At 39.0% G+C, this 17480-nt stretch overlaps 1 protein-coding gene across 7 annotated transcripts in view; it reads right to left on the bottom strand.

Annotated features, from left to right (window-relative positions):
- Window positions 1–17480, bottom strand: part of CHD1L (chromodomain helicase DNA binding protein 1 like) — a 62011-nt gene that overhangs the window by 32104 nt on the left and 12427 nt on the right. For 5 of the 7 annotated variants that reach the window (XM_017854891.1, XM_017854889.1, XM_017854892.1 and 2 more), the window contains exons 2-9: window positions 14727–14839; window positions 12494–12600; window positions 11535–11649; window positions 10898–10929; window positions 7170–7251; window positions 3084–3246; window positions 1567–1722; window positions 129–221 (exon numbers count right to left, since the gene is read on the bottom strand). In XM_017854891.1, the coding sequence (XP_017710380.1) occupies window positions 129–221; window positions 1567–1722; window positions 3084–3246; window positions 7170–7251; window positions 10898–10929; window positions 11535–11649; window positions 12494–12600; window positions 14727–14750 (772 nt within the window). In that variant the 5' untranslated portion in view covers window positions 14751–14839. Of the gene's footprint in view, window positions 1–128; window positions 222–1566; window positions 1723–3083; window positions 3247–7169; window positions 7252–10897; window positions 10930–11534; window positions 11650–12493; window positions 12601–14726; window positions 14840–17480 lie in introns of those variants that run through there. The other 2 variants (XM_017854895.1, XM_017854894.1) reach the window with 2 other exon arrangements.

The raw sequence follows: 17480 nt of genomic DNA, 5'->3' as shown, positions 1-17480 counted from the left end.
TACAGAGAAATTGAGAATAAACAAAGTAGACAAAGAAAGTATATGCAATTATTTCGAAGAATTTTGGTATGATTTGGCCACAGAAACATTACCAAAGAATAATGTGGGGGGAAAAGGCACTGCCTCACCATCAAACAAATATGGGTGATCCACACACTTTCGAAGCTGGGACAAGATGTTCTGTAGTTTAACTTTCTTTGCCGTCTCATTTTCAAATGCATCTGAAATTTAAAAAAAGAGAGAGGGAAAGAGACAGATGGCCTACTGAACAAAAAAAAAACCAAAACCCTGAGTTTTTATAAATAACCTTAATCATTTCAATTATATCCTTCGAACCTATACTAACCTCCCAAATTTCACTGAATTATATGGAGAATTAACAGCATGTTCACATAAAATGTTGTTAACCATTTTGTTTTAAGAAAGACCCTCCACTATAAATTGAACTCAGGAGTACTCTGTTACTCTTTAGCGAATTCTAAATGTTCTTTAACTGTTGTTGTGGCGTCAAGGGACAAAAAAATGCAAATTGAGAAATTATTTCATTTGTCTCTCCTTTGCCACTTCCAATTCCTCCCAGTGAGTTTGATTCAACAAAAAAGTTTTGCACTCTCTTAAATACAGCAGTTCCCCCTTATCCATGGGGAATAGGTTCCAAAACCATCAGTGGATATCAGAAACCACGGATAGTACCAAACCCTGTATGTATTCTGTGTTTTTTCCCATACATACATACCTATGATAAAGTTTAATTTGGCACAGTAAAAGATTAACAATGACTCATAATAAAATACAACAATTATAACAATATACCACTATTCACAATGTTACAGACAGAAGATTTGTTCTTAGCAATCTCAGCATATAATTGTTTTTCATTTTTTTATTGAGAACTTTAACCTTTTTTGCTTAAAGGAAGCACTTTATGGCTTCTTTAGCATATCCAAAATGCAGGCATCACTACTCTTGTGCTTTGGGGCCATTTGTAAGTAAAATAAAGGTCACCTGAACAAAAGCACTGTGATACCATGACTATCAGACTGATGACAGAGCAGGCTACTAACGCTGACGGCATGGATCCACAGAACAAAAGGAGGATTCATGTCCTGGGTGGAACAGAATGAGATTTCATCATGCTACTAGCAACAGAGTTTGATTTAAAATTTATGAATTATTTTTGGAATCTTCCATTTAATACTTTCAGACTGCAGTTCAGTGCAGAACTGAAACCTTGGAAAGTAAAACCGCAAATGAAGGCGGACTACCGTATCTCACAGGGTGGGAGGGTGAAAGGCATGACTGGGACACCTGGAATGTTTGCTTAATTACAGGCACTAAGAAAAACTGAGTGAGGGGAGAAAAGGAAATTTCACAACTGCAACAACCAAGGCTGAGTTAACATTTAAGATGCTCCGCCACCGTCCTACTGTAGCTGACCATAATTATTCAGAATACAAAATTCCATCCCATATTGGGATCATACAAATGAGTGTGATTATAAAATATTTTACTACATGAAATCATATCCTCATTTAGTTTTTAAATTGACAAATGCCCTCTGATTACCTAGGTCTTTCATCAAAATGGCCTTGTAGTATTTCTTCTGCAATGCTGACATGCCATGGTATATCACTACTTCTGTCTTCTTGGGAAGCTCTGTAGCTACGTCAGCTTTCACTCGCCTCAGCAGAAACGGCTGTAAGAGTTTGTGCAGTTCACTTGCTATATAAGAAAAAAAAAAATACAAGAAGTGTCGCACAAAAGTAGAACCAAGGCAATGAACTACTAGAGAACTTAAAGGAATTTATTTTTGTTTCTCATTTCACGCTTATTCTGCATTCTAGGCCAGTATGGTCATTTTTTATAGTATTTCTTCCTTCATTAGGATCTTCTTTTTTCTGGAATCATGACTGGTTCTTAGTCCAAGATCTAGGAACACTCAAAATAACTTGATTCTTACTTATCTCATTTGCACAAAGCTCTTTTGTTTCCAGAGTATTTTTGCATTTAATCTCATTAATCAGCAAAACAGCTTAGAAATTTCAAGTGAGGAATACTGTCCCCATTTTCATAGCTAAGTGAGGCTCAGAAATTAGGCAACATATCCAAAGTCACACAGCTGGATGTGAATGTGGCCAGCATTCAAATTTGGTTCTTTGACTTAAAAATCCCTTACTCTTTCCCCAGGTGTCTTGAAATTCAAAAATTATTCTAAATTAGAATTATACTACCTTTAGGATTGCCAGATATGCAAATGGAAATACAGGTGCCCAGTTAAATCTGAATTTCAAATAAATAATGAAAAACTTTTTAACACAAGTGTGTCCCATGTAATACAAGTATGTCATGCATTTGACCAGAAGTCTTATATTTTATCAAGAAACCTAAAACATGGGAGTAATCAGAGCAGGTTCACCAGGTAATCTTCAGTCTGTGGTCTGGGGATTTTTGCTGTGAGAAGCCCCCTCAAATTCACACTTACCTAGTACATACAAACTCACTAGTTGGCATACCTCCCATCTGTCTTGAAAAATCATCCCAGGATAGTATCAAAGGGATATATAGATAATCCTCCAACACAGAGGGGCAAAGATACAAGAACAGAAGACTACAGCTCTTGGCTGTATGAATGAGGAAGGGTTCCCATCCCAGAATTCTGGTTTTGGTGCAGCATTAAAAGAAATACCAGTGCTGTAGAATGCTGAACAGTAGTTTGGGACTACAGCACCCACATACTCTTCTCCCTCAGGAAGTGACATATAAAGTTAACAAAGTCTTTATAGAAATTACAAGTTGGGAAAAAAAAGTCTACAAATCAGCAGGCACTTTCTATTTCTTCCAAAAATGAACTAAAGAAGCCCTACTGCAAAATCACATAGCAAACAATTAAGACAGTCATGAATAGCAGACAACTGGGAACAACATGTGTGATCTCACGTCTCCCTAGTATCTGCAGCTCTCTGTCTCCCTGGAAGGTGTCCTCTGGTCATCAATTCTCCTTCTTTTCTACCTATAACCATTATGCATGAGGATGGTTTCTGTGCCAAGACTTCTTGGGGATGATTTGTTGGAAAGGAACTTGCCTGACTCAGACTCTTTCTCAATATCCTGGTAGCGCTGAACAAAATCTCCCACCTCTTCCTTGGAAAAGAGATCAGGCTCCACAAAACTGAGGAGGGAGTAGAGCTCTTGGAGGCTGTTCTGGATGGGAGTTCCGGTCAACAGGAGACTGAAGACTACTGAGAACTCAAATACACAAATAAATAAAATAAATATTCCGTAACACTGGAATGCAAGGCTGAGTTACCCATCACGACCTTTACCCACACAGAGAGAGGCATGATTTAATGGAATGACCAAGGCGACATGAAAGCAGATGGCTCAGGTTCAAGCTGCATACTAGCTGTTTGATGCAGGAAATAATACCTCTTCAGTTTCAACTGTAAGAAGGGGATAACAATCCTGTGAAGAAAATACCGTTATATGAGGATATAATAATGCTTTGTGAATTCTGAAGTACTGCATGAGGATTTAATATGGCTGTTATTATTCAATTTATGTGGGGATTCAAACTATGTGTTACTGCCTGTGTGGGGGAGTCTACTGAGGTATCTGAGACACAATGCACATGCTCATGCAGTTTGAAAACCCAACACTACAGCATCAGGCCCCATCACTGAAAGCAAGAAGTAAGATTTATAATAGGAAGCTGTCCTTTTATAAAATTTAATAGTGCATCAGATGCAAGATGTCAAGATTTCTGGATGTTTCTGGACATAGGATGACAGAGAATCTCAAATGGAAAAAAAACTTTCTTAAATTTTGAACAACAGAGAAGAACATAAAGAACAATGTTAAGTTCTTTATGACAGATGAAGTAGAAGGTTAGGAAAAAGAAGAAAAGATATTCGGTCAAGCAAAAGATATTCTCTAAGCTGACATTCACAAGAACTTACACCAGTAGAATTAAATAATACATCAAAAGGGGGAAGCCACATCTTGACATCTTGAGTATGTATATCATTTTTTTTCTTTTGTTGAGACAGGGTCTTGCTCTATCACCCAGGCTGGAGTACAGTGGCATGATCTCGGCTCACTGTAACCTCCTCCTCCCAGTTCAAGTGATCCTCCCACTTCAGCCTCTGCAGTAGCTGGACCACCACACTCAGCTAATTTCTTAATTTTTTTGTAGAGACAAGGTCTCACTATGTTGCCCAGACTGCTCTTGAACTCTTGGGCTCAAGTGATCTTCCTGCCTCGGCCTCCCAAAGTGCTGGGATTACAGGTGTGAGCCATAACACCCAGGCTGTTTTAAATGTCAAAACATAGTATGTAAATGTATATATATACACATACATATACACACACGTACATACACAAGTGTACTGTATTTTGATATTTAAAATAATATACATTTTGACTTCTTAAATATTATATGCATATATACACTACTTTTTGGGTATATACACACAGCAAAGATTATGGCAGCATATACACCATTAAAGTGTTAATGTAGGAGTAGGATTACTGGGATATTTTCCTTTTCTTCTTGTCTTTCTATATTTTGATTTGGAGGGGGTCATAGGAAGACACTGCTTTTATGATACAAAAAATGATAAATGAATAACACAATCAATGAAAACATACGTCAACAATTTTTTTTTTTGCCATCTCCCTTTTTTGTTTGTTTCTTTTTAAATGTCTAATCAATGTCTACCCATTCATGCTTGTTCTGCTTGTTAGGTGATGTTTTTGTAGTATTTCAAGTATGGGAACTTGTCAAAAGAAATGTTTCCAAAAATCAATTCACATTCTTACAATATGTGTTCACCAAGTAAAGAGCTGAAGTAAATGAAGGCTGTGAGGTCACAAAGGAAACCACGGCTGCTAGTCACTACAGGTAACTTAACCTATGACACAAATTAACATTTTGATTCAGTTAGGTCCATTTTGGGATCAAAATTATAACTGGGTAAAGATTAAGAGACTGTCTCTACTTGTAAATAGTATTTTGTAAGCTTTTTTGTGTGTGAATAAAATACTTTGCAAACATTTTCCATGTTATTAAATATTCTTCTACATAATTGTTCTTGGTTGCCCTACCCTTTGCAAATGCACTGTGTGAATGTAGCATAAATTGTACAACCAATTCCCTGTATTTCACATTTAGGTTGCTTCCAACTTTTATAAACTGAAAACAATATTGGGGGGGGGGAAACCAACAGCAGTATCCCCCTCCCCATCTCTCAGTCCAATAAATAAATGTATTTTCTTTCCAACCAACTAGTTATCTGCAACCCAAGCCTCATCTAAAAAGGAATGCTTAGATGACCCAGAACCATTTCTTCACTTAATCCCTTTGAGCTTTAGTTTCCTTACGAATAACAAGAAAAAGCTCTGGGGCCAGCAACAGAACTTAGCTTCCTCGCTCAATGTCCAGGTTCTTTTACTATGCCTGCTTCTCTCCTCCCATTGTAAATTAGTAAACTGGCACAGTAGTTTATGAAGTCATCTTTTATAAGGTTAGATGCCAGGATATGACAACTGCTATGGATTGAATGTGTTTCCTCCAAAATTCAGGTGTTGCCAATGTGACAGTATTAAGAGGTAGTGCCTTTAAGAGGTGGTTAGTTCATGAGAGCTTTTCCCTCGTGAATAAGATTCAGGCCTTTATTTTTTTAAAAAAAGTGTCATGCAGCATTTGGATAGCTTGCTCTTCTGCTCCCTCTTGCCTGTTCACCTTCTGTCATGTGAGGATGCAGTTAAGAAGGTTCTTGCCAAATGTTGGCACCTTGATTTTGGACTTCCCAGCCTCTAGAACGGTAAGAAGTAAATTTCTGCTCATATGAATTACCCACTTTGTGAAAAACAGACCAAGACAAGCTCTCAGAAGGAGATACTCTTAAAAGTCCCTACAAAGAAGGCAAAGGACACCAGGGATAGAGGGGGCCCCACCAGGGGACAGTAACATTTGAGACTGGGCTAATAATACACAGTGATCATATCTACATTAAGACTCTAAAAACTGCAACTTTTAGGCCAGTAAATATAGAATTTGTATCTAAGACTTTCCTCCAAATGACCTCTAAATTTATCAATTGGTTTATTATAGGACAAGGAACAAACTTCAATTATCATCACAGAAATTAACATATATGGTCTCACCAATGAACAAACCTTTACCAAGTCAGTAAGAAGAAGGGTATTTCACATTGCACTGACTCCTCAGAAAAAAGGACCAATCTAGGCTACAATGATATTTCTCATCTACTTTGCCAGAATGATCCAAGAGATCCAGAGAAAGGAATGAAAGCAAGTGTATTATGCTCAAAAGTAGGACAAAGACAAGAAACTGGAGGTAATATTCAATAATATGTAATTGGTCTCTTTATGACCCCAGGTGAACTATCAAATTTTTTCAACAGGTAAATTGGGGGGAGGGGTACATGTCTTGATATATCTACTATTGCACAGAGAAGAATCATAAGATTTTTTAAAAGAAATTGTCCCTTTGAAGATGATCAAAAGAGAGTCGAAACATTTCTGAAATAAAATGCATTTTATTGGGGTAGGGTTCTTATTCACCAGATATTAGTAAACCTATCACCTATATAAAAGAAAGAAGAAGTTAGGCCACATTCAGTACTACTTCTGTCTTCCATAAAATGTTTACTTAGCCCTGCGGAAATCGAACTCGAAAAAAGGTTTCAATTTAATTGACTCTATATAGGCCTAAACTAGTATTTTTTTAAGAGAGTTATGAAGAAAAGACGAATATGTGGAGCACAGAGAATTTTTAGGGCAGTTCAAACTACCCTGTATGATACTATAACAGTAGATATCATGGTATTGTACATTTGTCCAAACCTACAGAATGCACACCACCAAGAGTGAACCCGAATGTAAACTATGGACTTTGGGTGATAGTGATGTATCAATGTAGGTTCATCAGCTGCAACAACTGTGCCACTCTGGTGGGGTATGTTGATAACGGGGAAAGCAGTACATGTGTGGGGACAGGGGAGAGCTGTACATGTGTGGGGACATATGCATGGGAAACATCTGTAGTTTCTGTTCAATTTTGTTGTGAATCTAAAATTACTCTAAAATATAATGTCTATTTTACAAGAAGAGGTTATATAAAAACTAAGGCTACACTGTAAGTTTACCTCTGACAAGGTCTTATGCAGCAGGGAGCTTTGGTTTTTCAACCTGTGAGCTTCATCCACAACAAGAACACTCCAAGGGAATCTGTGAGAGAAAACCCAAGCTTTCAGTTTTGTGTAATTTAAACACATATTTCACAATCAAAAGTCTTACTACAAAACTGTGCCTGTTATTAAAAAGACTTAACAGTAAGCCCCTTCTATTACAAATGCTACCAAATTACCTTCCTATCTGAGAGGCTACCATGTGCATAATACAATATCAGGATAAGGCAGTAAAACTAAGGGATTTTTTTTTTAACAAAATGGGAAAGACCTATGAAGAAAGGAAGAAGCCAGAGACAGAAAGGAAAAGGAAACGTTTATGATCTATTACTTTGTGCCAGACACTGACCTCAGGGCTTTATGTGTTATTTAGTCCAAAAGAATATAGCAGGCAGACGATTGTGCTCATTTTACTAACAAAGACACTAAAGCTCAGAAAGGTTAGGTGACTTGGTGGAGGTCATAAAGACAGAGCTGACGTTCAAACACAGAAGAAAAAAATCAAGAGACAGTGGTGTTGCAGGAACTTAAGAAATGTGACTTTAAAATGGGGAAGTGGTGAACAGAGGCAAATCTCACAGAGATGTCCAGGAAGACACATCCACTGAATTTGTTGACATGGAAGTCATTAGTGGCTGCTGCCAGAGCACGTCTTATAGCATAGTGGGTCACATCAGCAATTTCTCAAGAAGTTTCAGTCATAAAAGCAAATACTTTGACAAACACTACTGGGAAGCTATTTTTAAAAAATTCAAAATACAGAAGAAGATTTATGTGGGAATTTTTCAAGTTGTATTATTTAAAACAGCAAAATGGAAAATAACCTAAATGTTCAATAATAGATGGTAAAATATCACATGGCATTTTAAATAATAAATATGATTATGTTGCAATTTAAAAGGCCTATAGAATAATAAAAAGATACAAATATCATATATCCTCTTTTACAAATGTAAAAGTCATGCAAAAGATAATAAAGTGGAGGCCGGGCGCGGTGGCTCAAGCCTGTAATCCCAGCACTTTGGGAGGCCGAGACGGGCGGATCACGAGGTCAGGAGATCGAGACCATCCTGGCTAACACAGTGAAACCCCGTCTCTACTAAAAAATACAAAATCTAGCCAGGCGAGCTGGCGGGCGCCTGTAGTCCCAGCTACTCCGGAGGCTGAGGCAGGAGAATGGCGGGAACCCGGGAGGCGGAGCTTGCAGGGAGCTGAGATCCGGCCACTGCACTCCATCCTGGGCGACAGAGCGAGACTCCGTCTCAAAAAAAAAAAAAAAAAGATAATAAAGTGGAAATTATAGGATGTTTACTTTTTATTTTGATTATAAACATTCTGGAATCCCATTACTTTATTTTCATATTTAAAAAGCTAAATGTATATGCCGGTAAAACAGAGTATTAGAAAAACAGTAGGTATGGAAAGGAAAATTCCCCCCAAATTAGAGAAAGATCTTGAGCAGAGGTTCACCTTACAAGGAGGAGGCCCTCTTCCTGAGGCTACAGAGAAACTCCAGAGGACAGGCGGGGAGGAACAGAGGTGCCTACTACACTACCATTCACCTACTGAGAGGAGTGAGTAGAGGGAGGACTGAAGGTCCAAAGAGAGTGCAGGAAGTCAGAGAAGGCTGGGTGGCATGAGCAGAGGATGCATTTAAGGATGGTAAGAAACAAGGGCCCAGATGAAGTTGCACAGCGGTCATGAGATAAGGTATGGAAGTTTCTCTAGGATGGTGCCTGGCTCTGTTTGAATTAGCTTTCAAAACAGATTAGGTTCTATTCCCTTGTGAAGAACTAGACATTTAGGTCTAGTTTAGACATTAGGTCCAAAAAATGCTTGTTCAGTGGGAACAGGCTATAGAGAGGTGGATTTTGGCTCGTGAAAGGAAGTGGGTCAAATCCCTCATCAAAGGATACTCTAAAGGATGTTCCCTGAAGAGGAAAAGATGGGTGGAATTCCAGCACTGAATGGAAAGTCTGATGAGGTAAATTCTAATCCTCTTGATCCAAAGATTTTCACAAGTCTATTGTCCAAAACATTTCAAATTTTTCATATTTGTAACATGCACAGCCTTAACTCTTCATAATAAATCTTTTTAGGGCAGAGATGATATTACACTTCCTTGCTATTCTCAGAATGTACAATATGGTAATAAGCAATATAACCTTCCAAATATATTGAAAGAATATATCTATGTTGTTGGGATTCATACTACAAGACAGCATTATAAATATCCCTCTGTTACTTAGGTTCTTCAATCTACCTGAAAATGCATTGAAAACAACAAATGATCTGAAATAGAAAGATTCTATTTCTGCTGAATAAAGTAGAACTCCAGTACAACTAGCTATTTTGAGAAGTTCTCTTAAAAAGAGGCTCCACAGCATCATATGCTGGGTTTAAATGTCTGCTTTGCTATTTATCATCAGCAACGTAACCTTGGATGGGTTACCAAATCTCTTACTTTCCTCGCCCATAAAATGGATGATAATAGCTGCCTTGTAGGGTTTTCATGAAGATTAAATGGGATAATTTATGTAAAGTACCCAACAACATTTATGTCCCAATTTTACTGTCTTTTGAGACTTCCCATATATTGCTATGTATTATGGATATCTGTACACTTCTTATCCCTCCACTGGAGTTTATGTCTTCTTAGGGTAGCTCTATGATTCACTTTCCTGATAGTGCCAATAACTTTCAGAACAATGTCCTTCCAGTGAGTGACTTTCAACAAAAATAATAACAAAAAATTGTTATTAAGTTGAATATTAATAACAAAAAGAGAGGGAACGTGTATCTTCTTAAGAAAAGTAAGATAATATGCTCACTTAAATGAAATACCAGATAGAAGTCATGAAATCTATGACCTAGCCCCTAGTATTTCAAAATAACACGAAAATAGAAATCCAACTCACAGGAACCTGGATGAGAAATAACATTTAAAATATTGATAAAATACTTTTAAAACAAAAATTTTTGAATATTAAAATACAGAATATCCACCTAACCATGTCATAACCACAGAGGTTATACAGAATGACACCCTGCCAACATTATCTTTCTTACCTAAACTCTAGCCCTTGTTTAATTTGCATTTTAACTGTTATCTTGACATGATTCTACCATTCCCATTATCAGGTGGTATTGAGAGTTAAATCTGAGTTTCCAATTTCATGGGCCAACATGAGGTCTAAAAGTTAACTAATTAGAGGTACACTTTAAACTCACTTTCTAAAATGTTAATTCCATAGCACTGATTGCTACTTTAGGTTACTTCCAGCAAACAGCTCAAATGAGTCTCCTTCTATATTGCAGTAAAATCTCCCAATGGTAGTACTGAAAGGGGTCTATGCAAGTTTCATGTAAAGAGCCTAATATCTATTAACCATACAAAGTATGTTTGATCTCATTTAATTTTCATAACAGCTATTTGAGTTAAGAAACAATTATCCCCATTTTACAGATGAAGAAGCTGAAGTTCATGGAGATTAAATAACTAACCCAGGACACACAGCTAATAAGTAGAGGACTGTAACATGGGGACTCCTGCCATGCCGCCTACCCATAAAGAGAACTAAGACGTACCAGACATGCCAGGAGAGGCAAAGTACTAAAACGTGAAGGAAAGACATGACATTCACGATCCATTCAACGCAAGTTCTTAAATAGTATAACCTACTCACGATTTTAGAAATGATGCATCTTTCAAGCAAATCTGAAAAATTAGGAAGACATTATAAAGGCTGGCATTGATAAACTCTGATATTGATAAGCTAGTTTTCTGTGAACTCTCTTAAACTACAGGATTTATCTAAGTCTCATTTGTTCATTAAGCAAAAAACATTCTGAAAATAAGTTCTAAGTAGCGTCATCTTAAAAACAAAGAGAAGAAAAGCCTGATTAAGTGGAAGGTCAGCGGCACACAGTGTCTTAGACTGAATAACGAGGATTTAAAATAAGGCGGCCAAAGCTGTCTTCCATTCCTATCCTCCAGTAACAGACGTGATTCCTCAGTCCACAAAACCCTTTCCCCTGCCTGCCTGCCTGACTTCTGTTCATCAACCAAGAGGCAGCTCAATTGCCACTTCCTTGAGAAGCCTTCCCCCTTGATCCACCAAGAAAGGAAAAGATTGAACTAATTTGAAGCACAATGCTCCTTCACTTCTTTTGGTCACAGCCCTCTTTTGAGACTCTGATGAAGGTAGACTCCCTGCCAGAAAAGTGTGTGCTCTCAACAAAACTTAAATATAATTTCAGCAGACTCTACAAATTCTAAGGTCATAGGTTAGGAGTTCTTGCTATAGAGAAACGAATGAATACCTCGTAGGTAGTCAGTAGCACATGAAAATGTGACTCCTGTTTCAGGTCTTGCTGAAGGCAGGCTCTTTCCTCCTTGCTGCCTGCGTATGTTACACAGGAAAGACCTGGAGCAAATCTGAATCCAAGAAAAGAAGTAGACGAACGTAAACACTAGATCCATGTGACAGCATGTACATATCTGGAAAATTACATTTCATGGGAGGATTGCAATGTGCCGACCTCATGAGGTCCTACAACCAGAGTCTTAGGGCTCTGAATCTTATCTAAAGTAATGGTTGAACCTCAGAGCAAGTTCCTATGTGAACAGGTAGAGGGATCAGATCTAAAAAGGTCTTGTGCTGACTCTAAAAATAAAACGATCTCTTCCACATTAGTTACTTGCTACGTCACTGTGAAAAATAGGCCGGGCACAGTGGCTCACTCACACCTGTCATCCCAACACTTTGGGAAGCTGAGGCGGGCAGATCACATGAGGTCGGGAGTTCGAGACCAGCCTGACCAACATGGAGAAACCCCGTCTCTACTAAATATACAAAATTAGCTGGGTTTGGTGGTGCATGCCTGTAATCTCAGCTACTTGGGAGGCTGAGGCAGGAGAATCACGTGAACGCCGAAGGTGGAGGTGGCGGTAAGCCAAGATCGTGCCGTTGCATGCCAGCCTGGGCAACAAGAGTGAAACTCCATCTCAAAAGAAAAAAACAAACAAAAAACAAAAACAAAACAAAAAAATGGCTTCTAAGTTCAATACTTACTATAAACAATTACTGACCTTTAAATTGCCAATTACTCTTCCCCTATTATATCCTCAGTATCTACCTACAGTGCATAAGTTCAAAGTTTTCTGGAATAAACTTACTAATTACAACAATAGGTTGTTTTATCATATTTTATAAATCATCCAGAAAAAAAAAATCTTAATCAAGATAAACAATAAAATTTCAGCTACATCTACCGTGTACCTCTGCATTTCTTCTTTCCAATTGCTCAAAACAGACAAGGGACAAAGAATCAGAAATGGTCCTTCATCATTTAATCTTCCTGTCAAATAAATGAAGAGAGCAATAGTCTGGAACACAGAAAAAGAAGGCAGTTTTGATCACATTTCTCCATGAGAAACAACCATGAAGTTCCCACAACCCTGTAGGGAACACACACTCTTGTGTAAGACTTGTTTTACAAAGAAATATTGTACAATCTTCTGCACATTAGGAGAGTAATCCATTCGTAGAGCGTAATCATGTAAGCCTCAATATACTTGCCACGGAAATTTATGGAACTCAATTACTTCAGTAGTTAACAAGCAATGAGGCTCAATGTTTAGGTAATTGAACCTCTACTGTAAAGAAAAAGTCAGGAAAGACAATAAAAATCAATGAAAATCCAACTGATGACCAAGATCTGCAATACTCTGAAAATATTAAGCAAGAAGTGCCAAGATATGACTGTAAAAACCACCAATCTCATGGTGGCCCTCTGCTGCCTGCCAGGCTTTCCCGAGGGAGGATGCTTTCCTTCCTCTCTCACTTCCTCCCACCTTCCCCTACTGTTTTCCTTTCTTCCATATGTATTTACAGGGTGTCGTCTATTTGTTAGGCACTGTTCTATACACCAGTGATACAACAGTGAACAAAACAGACAAAACGCCCAGCCCTCCTGGAGGACACACTCTAATGGGGAAAACAGACAATACATGATCCTCCTAAGCTTAAGGAAGGGTATAAAATGGAAATACTGGTAAAGGCAAATGAGCATACTTCAGAAGATTCTAGTACACACTTATGACTTGAATGTTGCTGTAATATACAGAGAAAATGACCTATTTTAAAACAAAAATGTGTCAACAGACTCCATCTTCAAAGGCTGAGCTATTTCGGAGAAAAATCTGTCCTAAGGATATAATTCAAAATCCTGAGAAAGCTACAAGCACAAGAATGTTCCATCAAGATTAAACAGCACAAAAAGAGGAGGAATCATCATTTCTCATCTATAGAACATTTAAGTAAATTATAAATTCTCTTGATGGAATATTATGCAATGTTGATAATGATTGTGAAGAATATAACAAAGTAAAACATTATAGTGACACTGTTAGATTAACAAAATACAAACTATATACGCACTATAATTTCAACGACGGGCTGGGTGCAGTGGCTCACACCTGTAATCCCAGCACTTTGGGAGGCTGAGGCAGGAGGATCACTTGAGCCCATAAGTTCAAGGCCAGCCTGGGCAACATAGTAAGACCTCATCTCTACAAAAAAAGTTAAAAATAAGCTGTGCGTGGTGGCACGCGCCTGTAGTCCCAGCTACTCAGGAGACTGAGGATTCCTTGAGCCTGGGAGGCAGAGGTTGCAGTAAGCCAAGATCATGCCACTGAATTCCAGCCTGGGTGACAGAGCAAGACCCTGTCTCAAAAACAAAAGTTCAATCATGCAAAACATTCATTGCAACTCATGGTTATGGTTAGAGTGCTTACATTACAGGGTGGTAGTTAGTTTTTATAACAGAAATAATTTTCTTTTTAAATTATCTGTTTTCTCAGCCCAAACTGTGCCTGGAACCATTCTTTACTAAGTGACTTAACGAATTAAAACCATTCAGTCTAGCTTTCCCTGAGGATGCAATTTCGAGAAAGTTTATCTTTTATTCTATAATCCAGGTATGTCTACAAAACAAGTGTGGAGTCACTAGTGAATTCTAGCAAGAATTTAAGGAAGAAATTACAGCAATTCTACATAAACTCTTCCAGAAAATGGAAGAGAAGGGCATACTTCTCAACTCATTCTACAAGGCCAGTTTTACCCCAATACTAAAATTAGATAATGACACTACAAGAAAATTACAGACCAATGTCTTTCATGAACATAGATGCAAAAAGTCCAAACAAAATTTGAGCAAAACAAATTTAAGGTGGTATCTTTTTAGAGAGCTTAAAGCAGAGCTATGTGAACATCTGAGGAAAGGACAAGTAGCATTTGCTGGCCCTGAATAAAGTCAACAGGACAACTGCAATGACTGAGGCAGAGAAGACTACAGGAAAGGCCCTTTCCCGGTACAAAAGCCAGTTAGCCTGGATCGCAGGGACATCTGTGAAACTAAGCTTTGTTTTAGCTCCAGAGCTCTCAGCTCCAGAATGAGTTATAAGGAGGTACCGCAGTGGCGGTGAGCAGTACTCGTCGCATAGTAACACACCTGGCATGTCTTCCCCAGGCCCATCTCATCTCCCAGGATACAGCCATTCTGACAGTGGAAGCGCTGGGCAAGCCAGTTTACTCCTTCCAGTTGATAAGAGCGTAGGTGAATCCCTAGAAACAAAAAATAAAGCAAATCCGAAGAGCAGACATTTCAGCACATGCACAGGCAATGTTCTAAGAGTTTGAATGAGGAACACAGCCTAAATTCACATAACTCTAAACCTCACTGGCCATATCTTTTGCTGAGGAGTTATGGATATCTAAACATCTGCTGACTTCCAAACTACTTTTTGAGCAGACTTATTCACCTTTATATTCAAAGCCCCAAAGTAGCCCGTCATTGTTACCTGATTCACTTGATAGATGAGAAAGTCAGCTTGGGATCTGGCCTCTATACTGCCTGAGACTCACACCAGTGTCCATTCTGGGAAACGAGGCATTACTGATACAACTGAACAAAGAGCAACAACACATGGATTGTACATGTGTCTGCTTGCTTAACTGCACCCATTTAAATATGTCATCAATGCTAAAGGAAAAAATTTAGGACTACATTGAATAATGCTTCAACACAGAAGCGCTGTTTTTAAAAATGGAAATGATGTTTCACAAAGGGTGCTTAACTGTGTACAGGGATGGCAGAAAACATGTGAAATTAATATGGAGCTTACTGACTCTTTTTTCTCTTTCCCTTGGTGAAAAAAATCCAATTTCAAAGAATAGCCATATCTTGGGAAGGTGAAAAACCCTAAACATACTTTATATAAGAACTATTAGCAAAAACATAACTTTCTGGTTGAATTTATACCTTTAAAAAATCTTCAAAATATATATTAATTGTACAAAATTTTAAAAATAAGTTATTTTTCTTAGGCACTTACAAATACCAGAGGAGCAGTAAACACTTTACATAAATTACAGTATCTCAGGCCAGGTGCGGAGACTCATGCCTGTGATCCCAGCATTTTAGGAGGCTGAGGCGGGCAGATCACCTGAGGTCAGGAGATTAAGACCAGCCTAGCCAACATGATGAAATCCTGTCTCTACTAAATAATACAAAAATCAGCTGGGCGTGGTGGTGCACGCCTGTAATCCTAGCTACTTGGGAGGCTGGGGCAGGGGGAATTGCTTGAATCTGGGAGGCAGAGGTTGTAGTGAGCTGAGATCGCGCCACTGCACTACAGCCTGGGCAACACAGTGAGACTCTGTCTCAAAAAATAATAATAATAAATTACGGTATCTCATTTAATGCTTATAATGATCTATGGAGTAGGTATTATCCCCATTTTATAAATTAGAAAATTCAGAGATTTCTACTTCTGATGGGAGTATACTTGTTTTCCCTTATTCCTCTTGCTAACTACAAATAAAAACCCTAGACATGCTACAGAAAGCAAGCATAAAACTCTGAAAGCTGCCGGGCACGGTGGCTCACGCCTGTAATCCCAGCACTTTGGGAGGCTGAGGCGGGCGGATCACGAGGTCAGGAGATTGAGACCATCCTGGCTAACACGGTGAAACCCTGTCTCTACTAAAAATACAAAAAAATTAGCCGGGGTGGTGGCAGGCACCTGTAGTCCCAGCTACTCGGGAGGCTGAGGCAGGAGAATGCCGTGAACCCAGGAGGCGGAGCTTGCAGTGAGCCGAGATTGCCTCACTGCACTCCAGCCTGGGCTACAGAGCGAGACTCCGTCTCAAAAAAAAAAAAAAAAAAAAAAAAAACAACTCTGAAAGCTGCAGTGAAGAAGCAGATTGGCTAGGGACCTTGGGACCTGAGGAAGAACAGGGTAGTAAGTTCCCTGGAATTTGTTTTTGCTTTATATATCCCAGTCTGACAGGTCAAGAAATCAGCAAACCGGAAACACCAACTGATGTAGACCAAAACCAAAATCAGAACAACCCCCCTAAATTAATCTCTTCTCATGCTGCTAATAATACCTGAGATTGGGTAATTTATAAAGAAAAGAGGTTTAACTGACTCACAGTTCCACATGAATGGAGAGGCCTCACAATCATGGTGGAAGGCAAATGAGGGGCAAAGCCACATCTTACATGGCAGCAGACAAGAGAGCTTGTGCAGGGAACTCCCATTTATAAAACCATCAGATCTTGTGAGATTTCTTCACTACCACGAGAATAATATGGGGGAACTGACCCTATGATTCAAATATCTCCACCTGGCACCACCTTTGACACGTGGAGATTATTACAATTCAAGGTGAGATTTGGTTGGGGACACAGCCAAACAATCCCACCCCCACCCCTCACAAGCCTGCTCCTGCTAGAAAATGGCAGCCTAGCAAGACAGGAAACTTTTAGATAATAACTGCTCTACTCTAGTAAACAGCACAGGAATAAACCTGTGGTCCCCACCAGCAAAGGCCAAGTGGAAAGCACAGACTTCTCACCTATAGCTATAATGAGTGCCCCAGCACCCCAGCCAGGATGGTATAAGAGAAGGCCAAGTAGGGAGCTAGGATTTTTATCCCCACCAACCAGTAACAAGGCCCTACCCCTTGGTCTTCACCTGCAGGATCAGTAGAGACTTGGGAGGGAGCCACAATTCCCACCCTCACCCAGCAGGAAGGAGGAGCCCCTTCCCAGTCCCCAGATGTGAGCAGAGGCTGAAGGGGGAGCCTGGACTTCTATCCCTACCTGGCAATAACAAGGCAGCAGACCCTCTTCCCCTGCCAGAGCAGCATCAGACAAAGACAGTCAAACAGGAGGTTTAAATATGATTTAAAACACACAC

This window comes from Rhinopithecus bieti, unplaced genomic scaffold (assembly GCF_001698545.2).
Source record: "Rhinopithecus bieti isolate Rb0 unplaced genomic scaffold, ASM169854v2 scaffold_39962, whole genome shotgun sequence".
In the NCBI taxonomy this organism is placed as follows: domain Eukaryota; kingdom Metazoa; phylum Chordata; class Mammalia; order Primates; family Cercopithecidae; genus Rhinopithecus; species Rhinopithecus bieti.
The sequence above is the reverse complement of the archived record's forward strand: the minus strand, read 5'-3'. Positions and strand labels throughout refer to the sequence as shown.